This window comes from Heterocephalus glaber, unplaced genomic scaffold (genome assembly GCF_053883595.1).
Source record: "Heterocephalus glaber isolate CG9 unplaced genomic scaffold, H.glaber_assembly_v1.0 deba00000676, whole genome shotgun sequence".
In the NCBI taxonomy this organism is placed as follows: domain Eukaryota; kingdom Metazoa; phylum Chordata; class Mammalia; order Rodentia; family Bathyergidae; genus Heterocephalus; species Heterocephalus glaber.
In genome coordinates this window covers 7,980,173-8,000,760 of record NW_028258156.1, presented here as the reverse complement: position 1 = coordinate 8,000,760, position 20,588 = coordinate 7,980,173, and the positions used below count along the sequence as shown (strand labels likewise).

Genomic DNA, 20,588 nt, shown 5'->3' with positions numbered 1-20,588 from the left:
TTTAGCTCACCTTTTGGTCCATAGTCTGCAGGCTCCAAGACAGGGCAGTGTGGCAGAGGGGCATGGCCAAGGAGAGCTACTCGTGATGTGGCAGATAGGAAGTAGAGAGAGAACCAAGGCAGGAGTTGCGAAGGAAGATTCAGTGTCAGATCCACAGTGACCCACCTCTTCCGACCCTGAACCCACCTTCTAACAGTGAGTCAGCTATGTGGTCCCCATAATCCAATCACCTTCCAAAGGCTCCACTTCTAAGCACTTGAGGTTCTTGCGGGGAACATCTAGACAAAAACTATAACAAGCATCTATGTAAAATAAATGGGATTTACAGACTGACCAGCCCTTTAATACAGTATACAATGAATAAAATGAATACTCTTGCTGTACCGTTTTTCATTTACAATATAGAATAAAATTACATCTTTACTACTTGGTATCTTTTTAAAATTTGGCAACAAATATTTTCAGGAGCAATTGAATAAAACAAGAAATCTGCATATTTAAAAACTAAGTCCTGAATTTCTATGTAACAAAAAGCCAAGGAACACATAGCTTGTATAAAATGTTTGCTGGCACTTATGATCCACCACGAAGGGTCCTGGTGATATCAGTGACCACATGAAAACCAGGTACAAATAGGAAGACAAGCCAATCTTTGCTTCAAACATTAGATGGTTTTAAGGAGGCTGTGGTCACAAACAAGAATTCACTTGTGCAGCTGCCAATTATCAAATAACAACTCTTCTAAATTAATTTTGTCTATTTTTATTCCAGTTCTGCACATACAAAAAGTGAACTGATAGCTGTATACATGTTGCCCCATTAGCAAAAGAAGAGGCCTTTTTTATGTTAGAGTCCTCAGATATTTGAAATGAGACATTGGTTAATTTCAATGATGGTTTGTTTCATCTTCTTCAAAACAATTCATGAAATCAAAGTAAAACTTTTGTAAGTTTATTCTCAGGAAAATCATCTGACATTGGTAAGAATGCTGCTATGAATTCAGTTTACAAGTTCAACATTAAAGATAAGATGTTTTAATTTGCATTTTTCTAGTGGCCAGAGATGTTAAACGTTTCTTCATGTATTTATTGGCAATTTGTACTTCTGAGAAGTGTCTATTCAATTTGCCTGCCCATTTTTTGATTGGGTCTTTTATTTTGGGAGGTATAATTTTTTTTAGTTCTTTATATATTCTAGATGTAAGTGCTCTGTCTGAGGAATAGCTGATAAAATATTTTCCCATTCTGTAGGTTGTCTCTTCACTTTGTTGGTTGTTTCCTTTGGTGTGCAGAAGTTTTTTAATCTGATATGGTCCCGTTTGTTGATTCATGATGCTATTTCTTGTGCCACTTGGGGTTCTTTTCAGAAAGTTCTTGCCTATACCTATGTCTTCAAGAATTTTACCTTTTTATCTTCTATCAGATTAAGTGTTTCTGCTTAACATTTAGATCTTTGATCCATTTTTATTTTAGTTTAGTACATGGTGAGAGACATGAGACTATACTCAATCTTCTGCATGTGGACAGCCAGTTTTCTCGGCACCATTTGTTAAAGAGGCTATCTTTCCTCCAGTGTATGTTATTGGGCCTATTAGAGAAATGCAAGTTAAAACAATACTTGAAAGAATGGCTGCCATCAGGAAATCAAATAATTATAAATGCTAGTGAGGCTTCAGAGGAAAAAGTAACCCTTCTACATTGTTGATGGGAATGTATACTGGTACAACCACTGTGGAAATCATTATGGAGAGTCCTCAAAAAACTAAAAATATAAATTCCATTTGATCCAGTTATTCCTCTTCTACATATCTTTGGAAAGAATTAAAGATATCCTATTAAATGATACATGTATACTCTTGTTTATAGCAGCACAACTCACAATAGCTATATCTTGGAAGTGGTTTATATGTCCATCAACAGATGAATGAATAAAAAATGTGGTATTTATATACCATGGAGCAATATTCTGCCATAAAAAATGGCAAATTTGAGTCATTTGTAGAAAAAGGGATGTACCTTGAGACTGTAATATTAAGTGAAATAAACCAGACACACAAGCTTAAATATCACATGATTTCACTTGTATAAGAAACTCAAAATATAAATAACTGAAGAGAAAAATAAAAAATAATAGGAAACAGCAGATACCTCTTTTGCAAAAGAGAAGGGAGGCAGGAGGGTGAGGAGGAAAAGGGGATGACAAGAGAATTAAGATGTGCTGTGTACATGTAACAACTCCCCAAGGATCATCGGAAAATAAAAATGTACTAATAAAAATAAAAATTAAACAAAATATAAGCTGTGTTTTGAGGTAATAATAGGAACACAAATTTGGGAGGTAGCACAGGCTCATGGAAATGGAAAAATAGTGTTCTTACTAAATTAAGAAAAGACAGAGCAGAATGTACTTGGAAATGGTTATAGAGCACATAATTCATAAATGTGTCCAAACCACTCTGATACGTCACTAAAGGAAATTGTCATTGTCAAAATATTACAAATATTCCTAAAAAAGCAAAGTAACTAAAGTACAAAATTCTTGCGACAGAGTGTACATTAAATATCCCCCTCAAAACAAACAAAGCAAAACAAAACAAAACAAACAAAGCCCACATACTAACAATAACAGCAAAACTTCAGCCTGGCAAAGTACATTTTCTTTCTGAGTTGCCTATTAACAATCAGATTTTATAAATGTATGAATCTTTGAATAACCTCTTTGTAACACTTACATATTCTACAATACTCTTGAATTATTTTAGAATAATTCCTCACATGTTGGCTGCATCTTAATGAAAATGTATTGGAATAATTATTTTAAAAATTTCAAGTTGTGAATCTTTTTATGAATTATAATTATCTATAACAAGCTCATATAGGGACTCATTGGAATTGTCTCTATCAAACCAAGGGAGGAAATAAACTAAGCCGTGGGTCCTCAGGGGTATGTAATACTTTGGCTTATGGGAAAAAAATCTCTTGCCGAAGCTCCTATTTTTAATTGGATCAATTTATATTCTGTACTAAAATGGAATATAATTAAAAAGGTCTGCAATTTTACAGCATTTTAACTTTGGTGAAGCATTAAAAAGAATCATGATGAACAAAAATATTTGACAAGTTTGCTTTGTAAAATGCTTGTTGAATAAAACTGCTCTGAATGAGAAGAAAAGAGATACCTTGTTGAAGTTATTTGGACTGAAATAATTCAATATGAAAACATAAGAATTGAGAATAGATTTCAGTTAGCTGCATTTTCTCTTGAGTTTACTAAGCAATGCAGCATCTGCAAAGAGTATTTTTTCAGTTAAAACTATTTTGGTTTATAGAGAAGGGTCAATTTTCCAATTTAATAATGGTGATCCTGACCCTACCAAGGTCCCCAGTCGCGCGGAACACACGCCGATTCAGCCTGCTGCAGACAGGCAGGTCTGTGTACACCCTACCGAGGTCCTGAGTCATGCGAAAGACACCGAATCACCCCGCTGCAGACAGGCAGCCACCTGATTCCACACTACAAAGATGCAGAGGACACCAGACCAACAGACCAAGGTACTGAGTTCCACTGTTCCTGGCCCAGAGGTAGGGGCTTCTGAGCCGTCGTCTCACTGCTCCTGGTCCAGAGGAAGGGGCTTCCTGGCCACCATCCCTCCTGCTGCTCCCAGCCCAGAGGAAAGGGCTTTTGGGCCACCTTCTGTCCTGCTGCTCCTGGGCCAGAGGAAGGGGCTTTGGGGCCACCATCCCTCCCACTGCTCCCGGCCCAGAGGGAAGGGCTTCTGAGCCACCATCCCACTGCTCCTGGTCCAGAGGAAGGGGTTTCCCAGCCACCATCTCTCCGGCTGCTCCCAGCCCACAGGAAAGGGCTTTTGGGTCACTATCCCTACCGCTGCTCCCGGCCCCTGTCCCACCTCACCCAGCTCAGAGGAGGTAATCCGTGCAGGTGACAACAGCACCCCGCCCCAGTCAAAATGAGAAAACACATAAATAAGTCTCAAAACCAGACTTCCAGATCACCTACAGCAACCCCAAAGGGAAATGAGATGGAACACTCTGATACTCAACCACCTGGACCCACTGAACTGGCAACAAAAGGGGATCTGGAAAAAATGAAATCAGAAATAATTTCTCAGATAACAGGAGAAATTGTGCCCCTAGTGCAAGACATGATTAATAAATCTAGACAGGAGCTCAGGAACATGATGGAATCCCAACATAAGAAACAAATGGAATCCATAAAACAGATGCAAATAGATTTCCAGGACATGAAAAACTCCACTGAAAGTCTACACAGCAGAATGAGCCAATGTGAGGATAGAATTTCAGATAGAGAAGATAAGATTGCAATGAGTGACCAGGAAAAGAAAAATTGCTTCAAAATTATAAGGGAACAAGAGAAATCAATCCAGCAGCTGCTGGATGATGCAAAGAAGAATAACATAAGACGGATTGGGCTCAATGAAGACACAGGAGAGAGTGGAGATGACATAAAAAAATCTCTGCACAGAAATAATGGCAGAAAACTTCCCAAGCAGGGGAAAAGAGCTTGACATACAGATAAGTGAGGCATATAGGACTCCAAATAGCCTTGATCAAAAAAAAATCTACACATAGGCATATAATTGTTAAAATTACGGAAACACAACAGAAGAACAAAGTTCTCCAAGCAGTCAGAGAAAAGAAACAAATCACATACAAAGGAAAGCCCATCAGAATCACAGCAGACTTCTCAACACAAACCAACAAGGCAAGAAGAGCTTGGAGTGACATATTCCAAGCCCTAAAAGAAAACAGCCTCCAACCCAGATTGATGTACCCTGCACAGCTATCTTTCAAAATGGATGGAGAAATAAGATACTTTCATGACAAAGAGCACTTAGGAACTTCGTGAATACCAAACCAGCACTCCAAAGAATTTTACACAATATCCTAGGAACAGACATTGAGGATCACAACCCCAGGAAGCAAAGCAAAATGAATCCATCTGGCATGACAAGAAATTAAATGTAAAGGGGGAGAACCCAACAAAAAGAAAAAGTCATGGCAATGACAAGTCAATACATTTCAGTTATAACCATCAACGTTAATGGTCTTAATTCACCAATCAAAAGAAATAGACTGGCAGAATGGGTCAAGAAGCAAAATCCAACAATATGCTGCATACAAGAAACACACTTCATTCAAAAGGAAACTCATAGACTGAAAGTTAAAGGGTGGAAAACAATACTGCATGTGACAGGAACCCGAAAAAAAGTAGGAGTAGCTATCCTCTTTGCAGATCAAGTAGATTTCAAACCAACACTGATTAAGAGAGACAAAGAAGGACACTACATCCTTGTAAAGGGAAGAATCCAAGAGGAAGAGATGACAATCATAAATATCTATGCACCAAACACTAGTGCACCCAACTATATAAAACAAATACTAATGGACTTGAAAAGTCATATATGCACTAATACAATTGTAGTGGGGGACTTCAACACCACACCATCACAAATAGAAAGATCAACTAGACTAAAAATAAGTAATGAAATACTAGAACTCAATCGAACTCTTGAACAAAGGAACTTAACAGATACTTACAGAGTCTTCCACCCCACAAAATCAGAATACACATTCTTCTCAGCTGCACATGGGTCATTCTCCAAAATAGACCACATACTCACACATAGAACATGTTTAAGTAAGTGTAAAGGAATTGAAGTTATCCCCTGTGTATTATCAGACCATAGTGCAATGAAATTGGAGATCCATAGCAAAAGAAACCCCAAAAATTTCATAAACATGTGGAAACTGAACAACACACTTCTGAATAACCAATGGGTCACAGAGGAAATTAAAGAAGAAATCAGACAGTTCCTTCAATTAAATGACAATGACAATACAACATATCGGAATCTATGGGACACAATGAAAGCAGTCTTATGAGGGAAATTCATAGCAGTGAATACGCATATTAGGAAAACAGAACGAGTCCAATTAAACAACCTGATGCTGAAGCTCAAGCTTCTAGAAAAAGAAAAGTAGGACAACCCCAAAGCTCATACAAGGGAGGAAATTATAAAGATCAGAGGAGAAATCAATGCAATGGAGACTAAGAGAACGATACAAAAAAATCAATGAAGCCAAGAGTTGGTTCTTTGAAAGAATCAACAAAATTGACAAACCTTTAGCCAACCTTGTCAGAAAAAGGAAAGAAAAGGCCCAAATCCATGCAATTAGGAATGAAAAGGGTGAAATGACAACAGACCAAGCAGAAATCCAGAGGATCATCAATACCTACTTCCAGAACCTATACACCAATAAGATGGACAACACAGAAGAAATGGACAGATTCCTAGATACATATGAATTACCAAAGTTGAATGAAGAAGACCTAAAAATTCTGAACAACCCAATATCAACCAATGAAATTGAAAATGTAATTAAAAACTTATCAACTAAGAAAAGCCCGGGCCCTGATAGCTTCACTGCTGAATTCTACAAGACATTTAGAGAGGAACTGCTGCCACTACTGTTTAAACTCTTCAATGAAATTGAAAGGGAAGCAATACTCCCAAAGTCATTCCTGAAAGCAAGCATCACCTTGATCCCCAAAGCAGAGAAAGACCCAACCGAAAAAGAGAACTATAGGCCAGTCTCACTAATGAACATAGATGCAAAAATCCTTAATAAGATACTGGCAAACAGAATGCAGAAGATCATCAAGAAGATCATACACCCTGATCAAGTGGGATTCATCCCAGCGATGCAGGGATGGTTCAATATACTAAAATCAATTAATGTAATACACTATATCAATAGAGCCAAGGACAAAAACCATATGATTATCTCCATAGACACAGAAAAAGCATTTGACAAAATCCAACATGCATTTATGATAAAAACCCTACAAAAAATTGGAATAGATGGTCTCTACCTCAAACTGATAGAAGCCATCTATCAAAAACCAACAGCCAATATCATACTAAATGGTCAAAAACTGAAATCCTTCACACTCAAATCAGGAACAAGACAAGGATGTCCACTATCACCACTCTTGTTCAATATAGTTCTGGAAACATTAGCCACAGCAATTAGACAAGAGAAAGAAATAAAAGGAATAAAGATAGGTAATGAAGAAATCAAATTGTCATTATTTGCAGATGACATGATACTCTATGTAGAAGACACGAAGAACTCCACCAAAAGTCTTCTAGACTTAATAACCACATTCAGTCAAGTAGCTGGTTACAAGGTCAACACACAAAACTCAATAGCTTTCCTCTACACCAATGACAGACTCACTGAGAGAGAAATAGGGCAAATAATTCCTTTCACAATAGCATCCAAAAAACTGAAATACCTAGGAATCATCCTAACGAAAGAAATCAAAGACCTCTTCTCTGAAAACTATGGCACTTTGAAAAGAGAGATTGAAGATGATATCAGAAAATGGACAGACATTCCCTGCTCCTGGGTAGGAATGATTAATATAGTGAAAATGGACATATTTCCAAAACTGCTATATAGATTTAATGCAATTCCAATTGAGATCACAGCAACATACTTCATAGACCTCAAGAAAAAAATCCAAAAATTCATTTGGAGCAAGAAGAGACCCAGAATAGCAAAAGCAATTCTAGGTAACAGAGACATGGCAGTGGGTATCCCAATCCCCAACCTGCAACTCTACTACAAAGCTACTATGATAAAAACAGCATGGTACTGGCAAAGAAACAGACTTGAGGATGAGTGCAACAGATTAGAAGATGCAGAAACAACGCCAGACACACTCAGCCATCTCATCTTCGATAAAGGAGCCAAACACCCTCACTGGAGGAAAGATAGCCTCTTTAATAAATGGTGCTGGAAAAATTGGGCTTCAACTTGCCAAAGATTAAAACTAGACCTATATCTCTCACCATGCACTCAACTAAAATCAAAATGGATTAAAGATCTAAATATTCAAATAGAAACTCTGAACCAGTTGGAACAGAGGTTAGGTAGAACCCTTGAAGACATAGGTGTAGGAAAAGATTTTATGAACAAAACCTCAGTTGCCCGTGAACTAAAACAAACAATCAACAAATGGGATCTCTTCTTATTAAAAAGCTTCTGCACAGCAAGAGAAGCCACCAGCAGTGTGAAGAGACAACCCACAATGTGGGAAAAAATCTTCACCTGCTCTTCCTCAGACAAAGGTTTACTATCTCGAATCTATAAAGAACTTAAAAAGATCAGACCTCCCAAATTTAAAGACCCAATCTGAAAACGGGCATCTGAAATGAACAGACATTTCTCAGACAAAGAAGTAGAAATAGCAAATAAATACATGAAAAAATGTTCAATATCACTGGCCATTCGAGAGATGCAAATGAAAACAATGCTGAGATTCCACTTCACTCCAGAAAGAATGGCTGCTATCATGAAATCAACCAATAACAAATGCTGGTGGGGCTGTGGGGAAAGAGGAACCCTGCTCCACTGCTGGTGGGAGTGTAGACTGGTGCAAGCACTGTGGAAATCAGTATGGAGATATCTCAAAGAAATAGGACTGGAAGTCCCATTTGAGCCCGCTATTCCACTGCTGGGGATCTTCCCCAAAGAATTAAAAGAATCATACCACAGTGATGTATGTGCACCCATGTTCATAGCAGCGCAGTTTGTAATAGCTAAAACTTGGAAACAGCCCAAATGCCCATCAACTGGAGACTGGATAAAGAAAATGTGGTTTTTTAATAAAATGGAGTACTACTCAGCCATCAAAAATGAGAAATTAGAGACATTTATAGCTTAGTGGATGCACACTGAGGCAATACTCTTAAGTGAAATCAATAGGACACACATGTATAAATACTGAATAGTTTCTCTGGTGTGAGAAACTGAAAGTATAAATAAGGACTAAATGTATAATAGGTAATGTGAAATAGGAAGAAAAGGGGCAAAGGGGAAGGAAGTGGGAGGGCTAGGGGAAAGGATAGAAGGGAATGGGATTAATATGAGAAAATGGAAAAACAGGAACAAAAGCTTTGTAAATAGGGAGGACTGGAGGGGTTGAAGGGAGGGCTGGGCAAGGGTGAAAAATAAGAACCAAGAGAGACTATGTAAAGGGGCAAATTTCCAATGATGAATGTCATTATGTTGTATACCTAAAATGTACCAATGATTAGAATGAATAATCGATAATGTAAAATAGGAAGAAAAGGTCCAAAGGGGTAGGAGTAGTGGGAGAGGCAGGGGAAAGGAAAGAAGGGAAAGGAAAACATGATGAGAAATGGAAAAAAATGGAAATAAAGTCTTTGTAAATAGGGAAGGGTGGAGGGCGTGAAGGGAGGGCTAGGAATGGGGAAAAAATAAGAACCAAGATGCATTATATAAAGGTACAACTGCAATGAGAAATGTAATTGTGTTGTATACCTACATTGTACCAATAAAAGAATTTAATACAAAACAAAACAAAACAAAAAGTAATGGTGATCCTTCTGCCTCAGCCTTTTGAGTTCTGGGATTACAGGTGTGTACCACCACGCTTGGCTTTGAATAGAACTATTTATGGTTCAGTCATTATGATGAAACTAATTTTTTAGTCAATACATAATTTAAGAACTATGTAATTATCATTATTTTAGTGTCTTGTTCTATCTCAAGCGTCCCAGGTTAGATACTTTCTGGCTTTATCCTAGCCATAGTTCATACCAGCCAGCATCATGATTATTTACACTTTATTCTTCCCCACTTGACTGCAACTTCCCTGGGAACAAGAATTTGATGTTACTGATTCACTTCTTTTAGCTGCCCTTACTACATGCCAGGCACTGTTTAACTATTTTAATCCCCATTAAGCTCTGAGATGAGCACTCTATTTATCCCCATTTATAGATGAGAAAAGTGAGGTTGAATAATTCAACTATGGTCCTGTATTATAGATGAGCTGAGCTGGGATATAAGCATAGGGGCAGTCTGGCTGCAGAGTTCATGCTCCTAACCCCACCCTACATGACTCTCTTTGGATAAATATCCTCAGTAAATGTTTGTTGAGTGAAAAAAAAAATGAAGGAGTGAATGGACTGAAAGAAGGCAATGGTGCTCATTATAAACAACATGGGTGAAAAAAATGGCAGCAAGCAGAAGGAAGTACCTATCACACAACTGCATATTCACACCCCAGGATGGAAAGGCTTCCAGGTGGAATGAGGACTCTTCAGTGGAAAGTGATTTACCTCGAGTAAAGAGGCTTGTTTACACAGGAGGCCAACTGCCAGATGCAAGCAGTAGAAAAAACAAAGGTATTGTCCCTCCGCTGACAACAGAGGCCTGCTCATTTGGCTTGTTTATTCAGTCAGACAACCGGATACTGTCTGGCTAAAACCAGGATGTTGAGTGTCTGTCTCTCAGGGTCTAGAGGCAGGCTGCCCGGCAGCTGGTACCTGAAGGACAGGAGTCAAGTCTGGGAGAGCTCTTGCCTCAGCAGAGGAACTGAGGGAGAAGGAAGAGGAATCTAGATTTTGATCTAGGCCTGCTGATGCCTTTGATAGAGATGAAACTGTCATGGGAAGGAATGCCCTCCAGTGAGGTTCAGGCTATTTGAATTTGAGACATTTGGAAAGTGATTGGAGAGAGAAGAGGTGGCTAGGCAGAGAGAGGGCCATTGTGTCCTATGCTGCCTTTTAGTGAGGAGGGCTCAGCAGTGCTCCTGGAAGTTAGTATGGGCAAGGGAGAAATCATTGTCACCACATGAAAGGAACACCGGATGAGAACATGTTGCTTGAATAAGGAAGAGTATGACAATCACCACACACACAGCCCACTTCCACAGCCTCCCATGGCAAGACAAAATGGCCGGCAGAACTTCAGCTCCTGGGGAGGCTGATACCTTCCTTGGTCCATCCTATGTTCTCCTGACTCCAGGAGCGCCAGGACCACCCCCAGACCATCAACTCTCATGGGGCTTCCTTTCCCAGTCTTTGTTCTTCCTTCTTTCTCTTCCACAAGTACATCCCTCACCAAGTCCCACCACCACGTTAAATTGTTTTGTGTCTTCTTACTGCAGGACCTGAGCTGACATGCTTTCTACATCTCAGAAAGTGACAGTGCTTTTTAAAGACCCAGAGAAAAACCCTAGTGTCTTATTCTCTGGTGTCTTTGGGAATCAAGGACCCAAGATGAATGGTTGATTGATTCACTTATTTAGTTATTACTTGATCAGTCACTTCAGTAGGTGTTAATTAAGAATCACTGTTTTCCAGGAACTGCTGGTCCTTGGGAGTCTTAACAGTAAACAAGGAAAACATAAGTGAAAATCCTTCTGTGCAACTTGAAAATAAAAGACCATGAAGAGTCTGGGGAGGAAAATTCTCTCTGGGGGTCACTGAACCTTAGAGAAATATGGGTTACCAGATTTTCATGGCTGTGATTGAATACCTGAGATAAACAACTTAATGGTGGAAAAATTTATTTGGCTCAAGGCTTCAGAGGTTTCAGTCCACTGAAACCTGGTTCCATTGCTGTGGACCTGAGGTGAGGCACAGCTTCTTCATGGAAGAAAGGGTATGGTAGAGGAAAGCAGCTCACCCCTTGGTGGCCAGGAAGGAGAGACTATAAGAGAGCCAGAGTAGAGAAGGGGAACAGACTGGATATAGACCCCAAGGTTATACTCCCAGGATTCCTTCTCTTCTACTAGGTCTTACCTCCTGTTTCCATCAACTCTCAGTAATACCATCGAATTATGATCTCATTAGTGAATGAATCCACTTGATAAAGTTAAAGCCCCCATGATCCAATCAACTTCCAAAAGCCCATCAGCTTGCCTTTGGGGATCATTTTAGATCCAAATCACAATATAACATAACACACCTGATTCAAAAACATAAAAAATGATCCCAACACACAACAAAGATGTTCAAGTACAATCAGCATAACTTCAGATGCTGCCTTTCATACCTTGCATACCCTTTCACACCATGCACACTCAGTTCCTCCAAATAGACAAGGGGAACACTCTGGTTGTAAGACAACACACAGCATCACTGGATCCCATGGCACTCCCACAGGTGGCACTGGCCAGTCACCTTTGCTGCTTCTACTCCCTGGTGCCACCACTATATCGAGGAGTGGGGCCGAACACTACCACCTGGCTGCAGCCACCAGGAATTTGATTTACATGAAGTAGCCTAAAAATCACCCAGTTAAACAAGCTCCAGACTGGGAAATGAGCTAGGCAAGAGCTGATATCCAGCCCAAGGGTGAGTTATCAATTGTGAGAACAAGACAAGGGAACAAGCATAGTCTGGGGCCAGCCAGAGTGGCACATCCTATAAAATGACTCTCAGGAGGTGCTGAGACCCAATTCCCTGCTCTGCGCCAATCTGTATAATGGAAGGAAGCCAGAGAGCACAGCCCAGTGAGCTGTTGGAAAAGATGAGCCACAGAGACTGTTGGACTCAGCAGTGCTGTTCTGAGGTCTGTGGGTGAAGGCTGTTGCTCTTAAGAAGCAGTGGATTTGAATCTGAACTCTGCCATTCTCTTCCTGTGACAGAACCAGTCCTTTCATGTCTCCAGGCTGTGGTTTCCTGTGCTATGAAGGAAGGATAGCAGCTGCACCTACATCACTGGATTATTGTGAGGGTTAAATGAAGTGACTTGTGGAAGGTGTGTAGCACTGTGCTAGGCAACTCAGAAGTGCACAACGAGGATTGGTGATCTTACCCTTGCTCCCCTGACCTAGCTAGTACCCTAACCAGGTGTCCTACTTTTGCCTACTTTATTTTCAAAAATGAAAAACAAAGTGTAAGTTACCTTCTACTTCCAGGAAGGGGTTTTTGGAAATAACCCCCAACATGAGGACTCCAGGAGCCAGCAGACTGTAGATACTCTACTCCAGCCCATAGAGAAAACCTCTTACCAGCCACTGGAGTCTCTGCTTCAGGCCCTCACAGGGACTCTGGGAAACATCAGGGACTTAGGCCGAACAATTGGATGGATTGTGCCTCTTACAGCAATTTCATCTGTGACTCTGAGTAACAGGTTTTGATCTCCAGCTCACTGCCAGTTAGGAAGTGAAACTCTTTCTGGAACACTTGCTGTTTTGTTGGTTTTCCCCTAGAGATTTTACGATTTCACCTAGAGACTTCCGGCTGATGTGCTGTGCTGTGTATAGAGGATACCCCTGTAAAAACTGACAAGAGAATTCATGGGCTCCAGTGCTTTTCCATGGGAGTGGGGACACTATGGCCCTTAAATCAACAACTGGACACTCACAGATGTGCATTTCCTGCTACCAGAGAGAATGCTGGGGCTGTGTCCCATGGCACCTGGGAGCCATACTGAGAACTATGTTGGGCGGCTTTTTGTGTAACCTATGGCCTAAATGAGAAGACAAGAAAGAAAAAAGAGCCTTTGTTTCTGCTGACACATTTGCCTTAGGAGTCTGGATAGAGGAGCTGGGCTCAGTTTGGGGCTTCTGGGCAGGACTGGAGCTGGGAGCAGTGCTGAGAGAGCTCCTAGGCTTTTCCATACCGACTGCAAGTGTAGTGATTAAAAATCAGTTCTGTAGATGGCAGGGGAGGCCCTCCTTTAGTAGGCCTCTCTTGGGCAAACAGCAGAGTGGGAGAATGACGGGAAGTCTTTGTGTGACTTTCATTCCTCTCTCACTTGAAATCTTGTTGTGTTTGTGACTTTAGGTCAGGCAATTTACTTCAGAGATCCCTCAAGGAGGATACCTAGGCCATTCCCACCTCAGTCTTCCCATCTTTCCTTTGTCTTGTTGGTCAAGCTGCTGTGTGAGCCAGCCAGCAAAGGCAGCTATAAATACTCTTCTTGGCAGCTGGCTTCACATGGGGTCCACAGCTGAGGGCGGCCCCCCTGGGAAGCACCTGCATCTCTTCAAGGGCCCCTGGGAGCCTGAGCCTTGCTTCCTGCCATCAGTCTTTGAATAGTGCATGGGTTGACCTTTTCCATCTGTGAGGAAGCCAGGGTGGTAATCCAGCTGCCCAGCTGCATGTACAGGGCACCAGGCTCCAAGCTGCCAAAACCCTCTAAACTCCGAGCCTGAGCCTCATGTTCACAAGGTTTGATAAGAGAGAGGCAAAGAGAAAGAAGGAAGATGCTTTTTGATGCTTCTCCTCTTGATTTCACTTGTTTCGGGGAAGAATGAAACACTAATCAACCAAACCTTTTTACCCTGGATGAGTCAGAAACTTGATAACCGGAGAGTTTTTCAAAAATCAATGAACAGATTTTTGTTTGTTTGTTTTTTTGCTGTTTTATTTATGAAGCATGGGCTGAAAGATCCCTTATGGGCATTTTAAATAACCACAGGCAAGTCACAACAGCAGCTAATGGTCAATTGTAAATGGAGTTTGGCTGTGTGGTTATCATTCAAAATGAGACAATATTTAAAAGCCAGGCTGTATGTGAGATAAAGGAGAGTTTAAAAGACTCATTGGAAGACAGTTTTCACACTTCAGTGAGCAGAAGAATGGCCTGGAATACTTATTTAAGAGACAGACCTTGGAGCCCACCTCCTGAGATCTGATCCTATAGATGTGGGCCAGGGCCAAGGATCTGCGTCTGAGTCCATAATTCCAACTCCAATGCTCCAGGATGGGATTGCACTTTGAGAAACGATGCCCTAAGACAGTGGTGCAGTGAGGACCCAGGACATTTGTTGGAAATGCAGATTATCAGGCCAACTCCAGACAAAGAAACAGAAACTTTCGGAAGTGCCCAACAATCTTGTTTTAATAAACCTTTAGGTGATCCTGAAGCCCACTGAATGCTAAGAAATACTGTCCTGAGGGATTTCTCCCAAGAAAGGAGTGCAAACCTGGGACAGTGGTGACATAATGTGTAGCCAAGGTTGAGACCACTGCTCTGGGTCATTCCATGGGAATATAAATGGTAATCTCTTTCAGAGCCCCTATCTTCTTGAGTTTACACCTTTTGGAGCCAGGATTAGCATTAATAAGGCAAAAGAGAAATGTATGGGCTTTGTTTCAGACAGCCACATGTTCAAGTCCAGTCCCCAAAGGGACCTCCTTGGGGGTTCAGTTCCACTTGAACTGTGAAGTGGAGGCGATGCTACCTGCCGCACTGTGGTGCTGTGGGGAGTGGGGAGACCCTACCTGGGAGAACCCTTATCCAGGGTCTGAGACATGGTGAAAACTCCATCTTCCTGTCTGTCTCTGTAATCATTGCTTCTTTTAGTTTAATACAAATCTGGAATAGAGCTCAATGACTGATTTTCTCTCCAGAGAGCATCACAAGACTCATGTTAAAATCCACCTCTTGTTTTAGGATGGAAGTATGAAGAGCTCGGTGAGCAACCCTGGTTTTGGAGAAAGCTGCTGGCCCGAGGGCTAAAGCTGCTCTAACTCAGCTAAGCCGGATTCTACTTGCAACCACATCTCCATAATGGGCGATTACTTTCTAATATGGTTAGGCTTTTCATACAACCATTTTGCCTTCTCAGTCCACCTCTTTTGCTTGAGATCCCACTACGGTTTGGAGGCAGAGGTCTTTCATCAACTGCTATAAAGGAATCACTTCTGTCTCTGTGTGTACTGTTAGCCTGTAATTCAATCAATTAGAGGATCAGTCAGCACTGTACACTTATGTGAGAACAGACTGAGTAATCACTTGGGCAAGAAGCTAGGTTGCCTGTGTTTTATATTTTATATTATATATAATAATGCTATTGACCCTAGAAAAATAATTGACAATGATCACTTCAACAGATTCTAAAGATGAAACATGTCGCCTGAGAAAAGGAATGAACACATGCCACTTGGAGCGTGAAGCTTACACAGACCACATTTGTGGAGGGAAGTGGGAATCATCTGTGTGCAAGGATCAGATGTTCCACATACTTTGCATTTGGACGGCAGGGTGTTTAGTAAGGTCAGTGCTGGTAGTGGTGGGCAGCCATGGAAGCCAAATAGTTAATTTATGGGAGAATAATCATAGCCTTAGGGCAAGGAGAGATGGGTATACCTACACCACTCTGCCACCTAGTGCTTTAGCTCCGGCCAAACATCTACTGAGGGCCTCCCAGGTGTTAAGCACTTTGACACGCACAATCTCATTTGGTTCCCACAAATACTTATCACTGTCTGCTTTTTGTAGATGAGAAATTGAGGTGCAGAGACATGAAGGCATTGGACAAACATCATGCAAGCAGTTACTAGCAAATCAGTACACCAACCTAGGCCTTCTGTCTCCAAGTTCAGTGTTTTTTCTGTGTCACAGTCATTTCCTTACAAAAGGTAAAAGAAATATTCCAACCGGCACTGATTTGGAACTTTTCTATCCATTTTACAGATGATATGATGAAGGTAAACCACAAGGCTTTAAGAAAATGGACTGTTATAAACCACTCATTCAGCCACAGGTTATTCTGAAATAAGGACAGAGGAGAGACTTGGGCTGGCCTGGGCCTGATCTGGGCCTCAACATCAAGGGTGTTCTGGCGGCTGCCATTTTCCACTTAAATGTTTCCCCAAGAGAAGGAGCCGAGTCACTGAACCCAAGCTCAGAAACAGGGAGTGTTATTTTCATTTATCCTAGGAGACATTACTTGCTTTCATTATCCAGCTCACTTATTTTCTCATTCATTCAGTCTTCATTCTTTCATGGTTTATCCTAAGTGAGGCAATCTCATATACTCACATATCTCCTTAAACTATTTTGTAAAACTACATGTCCTCTTGAACTTTTTAAAGATGAGGTCTAACGTTTCTCTTCCCATGCTTAATTGAGAAGAATGTAATTCTGGCATATAGTAACATTAACAATTTAAAACAAAAGTGTTAATGTACACTTTCGTGTGAGTCCAAAGGAGCAGAGTAGATAAGCAATTATATATTTATGTCATCCCAAATTTACAAATACAAGAACATAGTAAAAACATCTTTTTCTTCCTTGATTTCATATTTCCATTCCATTTCCTCAATAAGGTATTTCATACTTGAAAAATCTATTACTAACCACCCTATCATAATTCTGCAGAGCAATAATTAATATAAATTAAATTGATTTTTAAATTTCCTATAATTTTAAGGCTTTGTATGTTAAAAATTTTCCTCACATTCTGTTAAAATTATTAAAACAAAATTAATCAAAACAACTGTAGGGAATGCACCATAAAAATCAGGGAAACATAAGATATGCCTTTCTTAAGGCAAGCTAGGAGAGGAAAACCTTTCCCATGATAATCTGCCTGCAGGTATGTCTCAGGTTGATGTTATCAAGAGTACAGGTGGTGGGGCTGGGGATCTAGCTCAGTAGTTTCGCCATTTGCTGTGCAAGCGCAAGGACCCGAGTTCGATCCCCAGTACCCCCCCAAAAAGAGTACAGGTGGAAGTCTAGGATCTTGAAATCAATCCCCTGAAATGTATCCAATGTAGCATGAGCAGCTGAAGGCTACTTCCCTAGGAGCCCAAAGCACTGAGCCTCCATAAGGGACTATGAGCCAAATGAACAACCAAATAGCACAAGCCAGATGCCGTGCACATTACATCTTGTTGGGACCAGTCAAGAGACAAACCCATTAGTAATTTGAACAGGAGAAATCTAGTGAAGAATTGCTAGCAAGGCAAAGGATGATTAATTGCTAAAAGGTATCTGTCTGGTGTAATAGCAGTAGAAGTTGAAGGAAAGATTTTCAAGATTTAGAAGGGGGTACAGTAAGATTGGCAAGCTGACCCTGAAAGAGAAGGCGGGGCTGTTAGGAACAACAACAAAAATCTGCTGTTGGGGGGCCACCCATCCTAGTTCTCTGAGATCTGTCACCACTGAGATGAACACTGCGGGGACCCTTTGCCTCCCAAGTTGCTCACAACGGTGTGGAAACAGGACAGTTACAGGGGAAGTGTCCTCTCCCTTTGCAGCTTGGCTGTCTCCCTGCTGCGCCCTCTATTGGCGAAGCTTAGCATTGAGCCTGTGTCAAAGGACAAATGCAGTGCTTAGAGTCCAGCTCCAGAATCACAGAGCAAAACCAAAACCCCGAAAGGATAGGTTTGGAGCTGCAAGGCAGTAAATGGAACAAATGTCAAGAGAAAAGTAAAGTTAAAGGATAAATGACTTTTACTGTCTTTTTCCCCCCAAAATAATAGATTAATAGACTCTACATCGGATCCTGAGTTAACTCCTTCTGCCTCAGCATAAACAATGGAGTAACTGGATGCTAAATGAATCCTTGCAGCAATGCCCAGGGCTGAGAATCTTACTCAAAGCTCACAGACCCCTGTCTTTGCTTCTATGTGCAGGCACAGTGAGCCCACTCTCTCACATGTGCAGGAAGCGTAACCAGGATTCTGGAAGTGAGAATTACTTGTCTCTCATCCTGACCTCAGTTTGAGGAGATGGCTTTGTCGCTAGCTTTTTCTCCTTTGATTCCTACCCAAGAGGAGTAGAAAGGCAGGGAGCAAGGGATGAACTATTTTGATTTTTTGTGAAATGATTTCACACAGTCACCAAATTGGCACACATTCCCCTTTTCACCAACTCCCCTACAATCTTTGTCACTGCAGTCAAGAAGATATTTTAAAAAACCCCTAACATATCAGTGTCAACCAACTGTGACAGAATTATTTCAAAATCATTCTCCGTTGGCTTTACTCGGATGACATGCTCAGCTCTCTTCTATAAATCACCCCATTACTCATCACAAGCATCTTTAGAAAGAGTCTCTGAAAGGCCACACAATGTGCAGAAAGTCTCCTGTTAGGGAGGAGAAGGTTGAGGTGTGTCCATTACCATCACTAATTGGCTGTGTGTGTGAGAAAACCATCCAGTTCCCATCACCTCCTTCTGTCACCCCCAACACTGTGGAGGCCTCAGGACCATAGCTATCATCGTGAAGTTCACGAGAGTCTGTAATACTGTGTCCATGTTGTTGAGTATTGTTGAGATGGATGGGCCAAGAGAATTAGTTAGTGGGATGTCTACATAGCTTGGTATCCACAGTTCTTTTCTATTACCTTTTATCTACATTATTTTAAAAAGTGAGTTTCCTATTAAATTACAATATATTGTACATATAGTAAAGTACACAAAATGATGATTTCTTACATAAATATATGCCTTTATAATTACCTTTTAATCAAAATATAGTGCATTAACTATCCCCAAAAGATCCTTTGTGCCCTTTCTTAGTATCTTGGCCCTACAGGTAACAACTATGCTGACTTCTATCACCATAGTTGTTCTGTCTGTTCTTGGACATCATATACATGAAACCTTATAATATATACTCTGCTGTATCTGACTTCTTTCACTCAACACTCAACACTGTCTGTGAGATTCATCCCCAGGTAACTCCCTCCTTCTTATTGCTGAGTACTATTCCATTGTATGAATTTACATCAATTTATCCTTTCAACTGGTGGTGGACATTTGAATGGTTTCCATTTTTGACTTTTATGAATGAAGCTTCATGTACATCTCTTTGGGTGGATAGATAGACAGATAGATAGATAGATAGATAGATAGATTCTTGAGTATTATATCAATTATAACAATCCAATCAGAAGAACAAAACCACATAATAATTTGAGTAGGGAAAGTGTGATTTGAATAATGTTTATAATAAATGTAATAAGGGATTAGCTACTAGGAAGTAAAGAGAAATCTCAAGAATAGAGGAACCTGGAAATCTGTCTTCCAGGGTCTCATCTCATGGCAGTGTCATACCTAATGCATTTACTACAATACTGATGAAAGGGGTTGGCCGGGGGAGCTGTGAGCCACCAGGAGCTACTGGATGCCAGGCCCTGAAGGAGCTGGGCCCTGGGGCAGCTGCCCGTGCTGCCCAGGCAGGATGCTAGCGGAGGGCACTGAGGAGCCTGAGGAGTCAGCACACTGGCACCAGGAAGCAAAACTCTTCCTCCACAGTGGTTCACCAGTAGTCTCTGCTCAGCAAACTTCAACACCAGCTGGCAAAGAAAAAAAACATACTTAAAGAGGCAAGATCCATCTCACTGAGCAGGCAAAAAGGGTCAGTTGTCAAGAGACAATAAGTCAATAGTTGGTGCAGGTGTATTCACAGAAATGGAATTGTTGGATCACACAGTTATTGCACATAGTGGTGGATTTTGCCAGTTTTCTAAAGGTTTGCACTAAAGTACAATCTCAGGAGCAATGTACAAGAATTCTAGTTGCTTCATGTGCTTGCCAACATGTGAACTATCAGTTTTCTGACCTCACATGTTCTGTTGAGCATGAAGTGGTATTTCACTGTGTGGGCTTAGCACTTCCTTGATGAGTGATGATGCTGAGCACCTCTTTATGTGTTTCTTGGACATTTAGATATTCACTTTAGGAAAGAGTCTGTTCAAGTCTGTTTTCATTTTTTTAAAGTTATCTTTTTTTCTGATTGATTTATAGTAGTGCAGTAGTAGATGATATAGGCTGGTTGCAAATCATTTATCGGATATGTGTATTGCTAATATCTTTTCCCAATATGTTATTTACCTGTGTTATTTTTAAAAAATATTCTGAGATAGGTCACAATACTGTATATCCCAAAGTGCCGTCTCTTTTAGGCTAAGTATCAATGGCCACCGAGTCGTGGTGACATGTTTATATGGCTTAGAGTAAATTTGGAATTGGCCT

General features: G+C 40.7%; 1 protein-coding gene across 2 annotated transcripts in view; it reads right to left on the bottom strand.

Moving 5' to 3' along the window:
• Window positions 1-20,588, bottom strand: part of LOC147829244 (uncharacterized) — a 266,493-nt gene that overhangs the window by 7,930 nt on the left and 237,975 nt on the right. For both annotated transcript variants that reach the window (XM_087206436.1, XM_087206435.1), the window contains 2 exons: window positions 231-289; window positions 11-76 (listed from right to left, as the gene is read on the bottom strand). In XM_087206436.1, coding sequence (XP_087062562.1) covers window positions 11-76; window positions 231-289 — 125 coding nt within the window. The remainder of the gene's footprint in view (window positions 1-10; window positions 77-230; window positions 290-20,588) is intronic.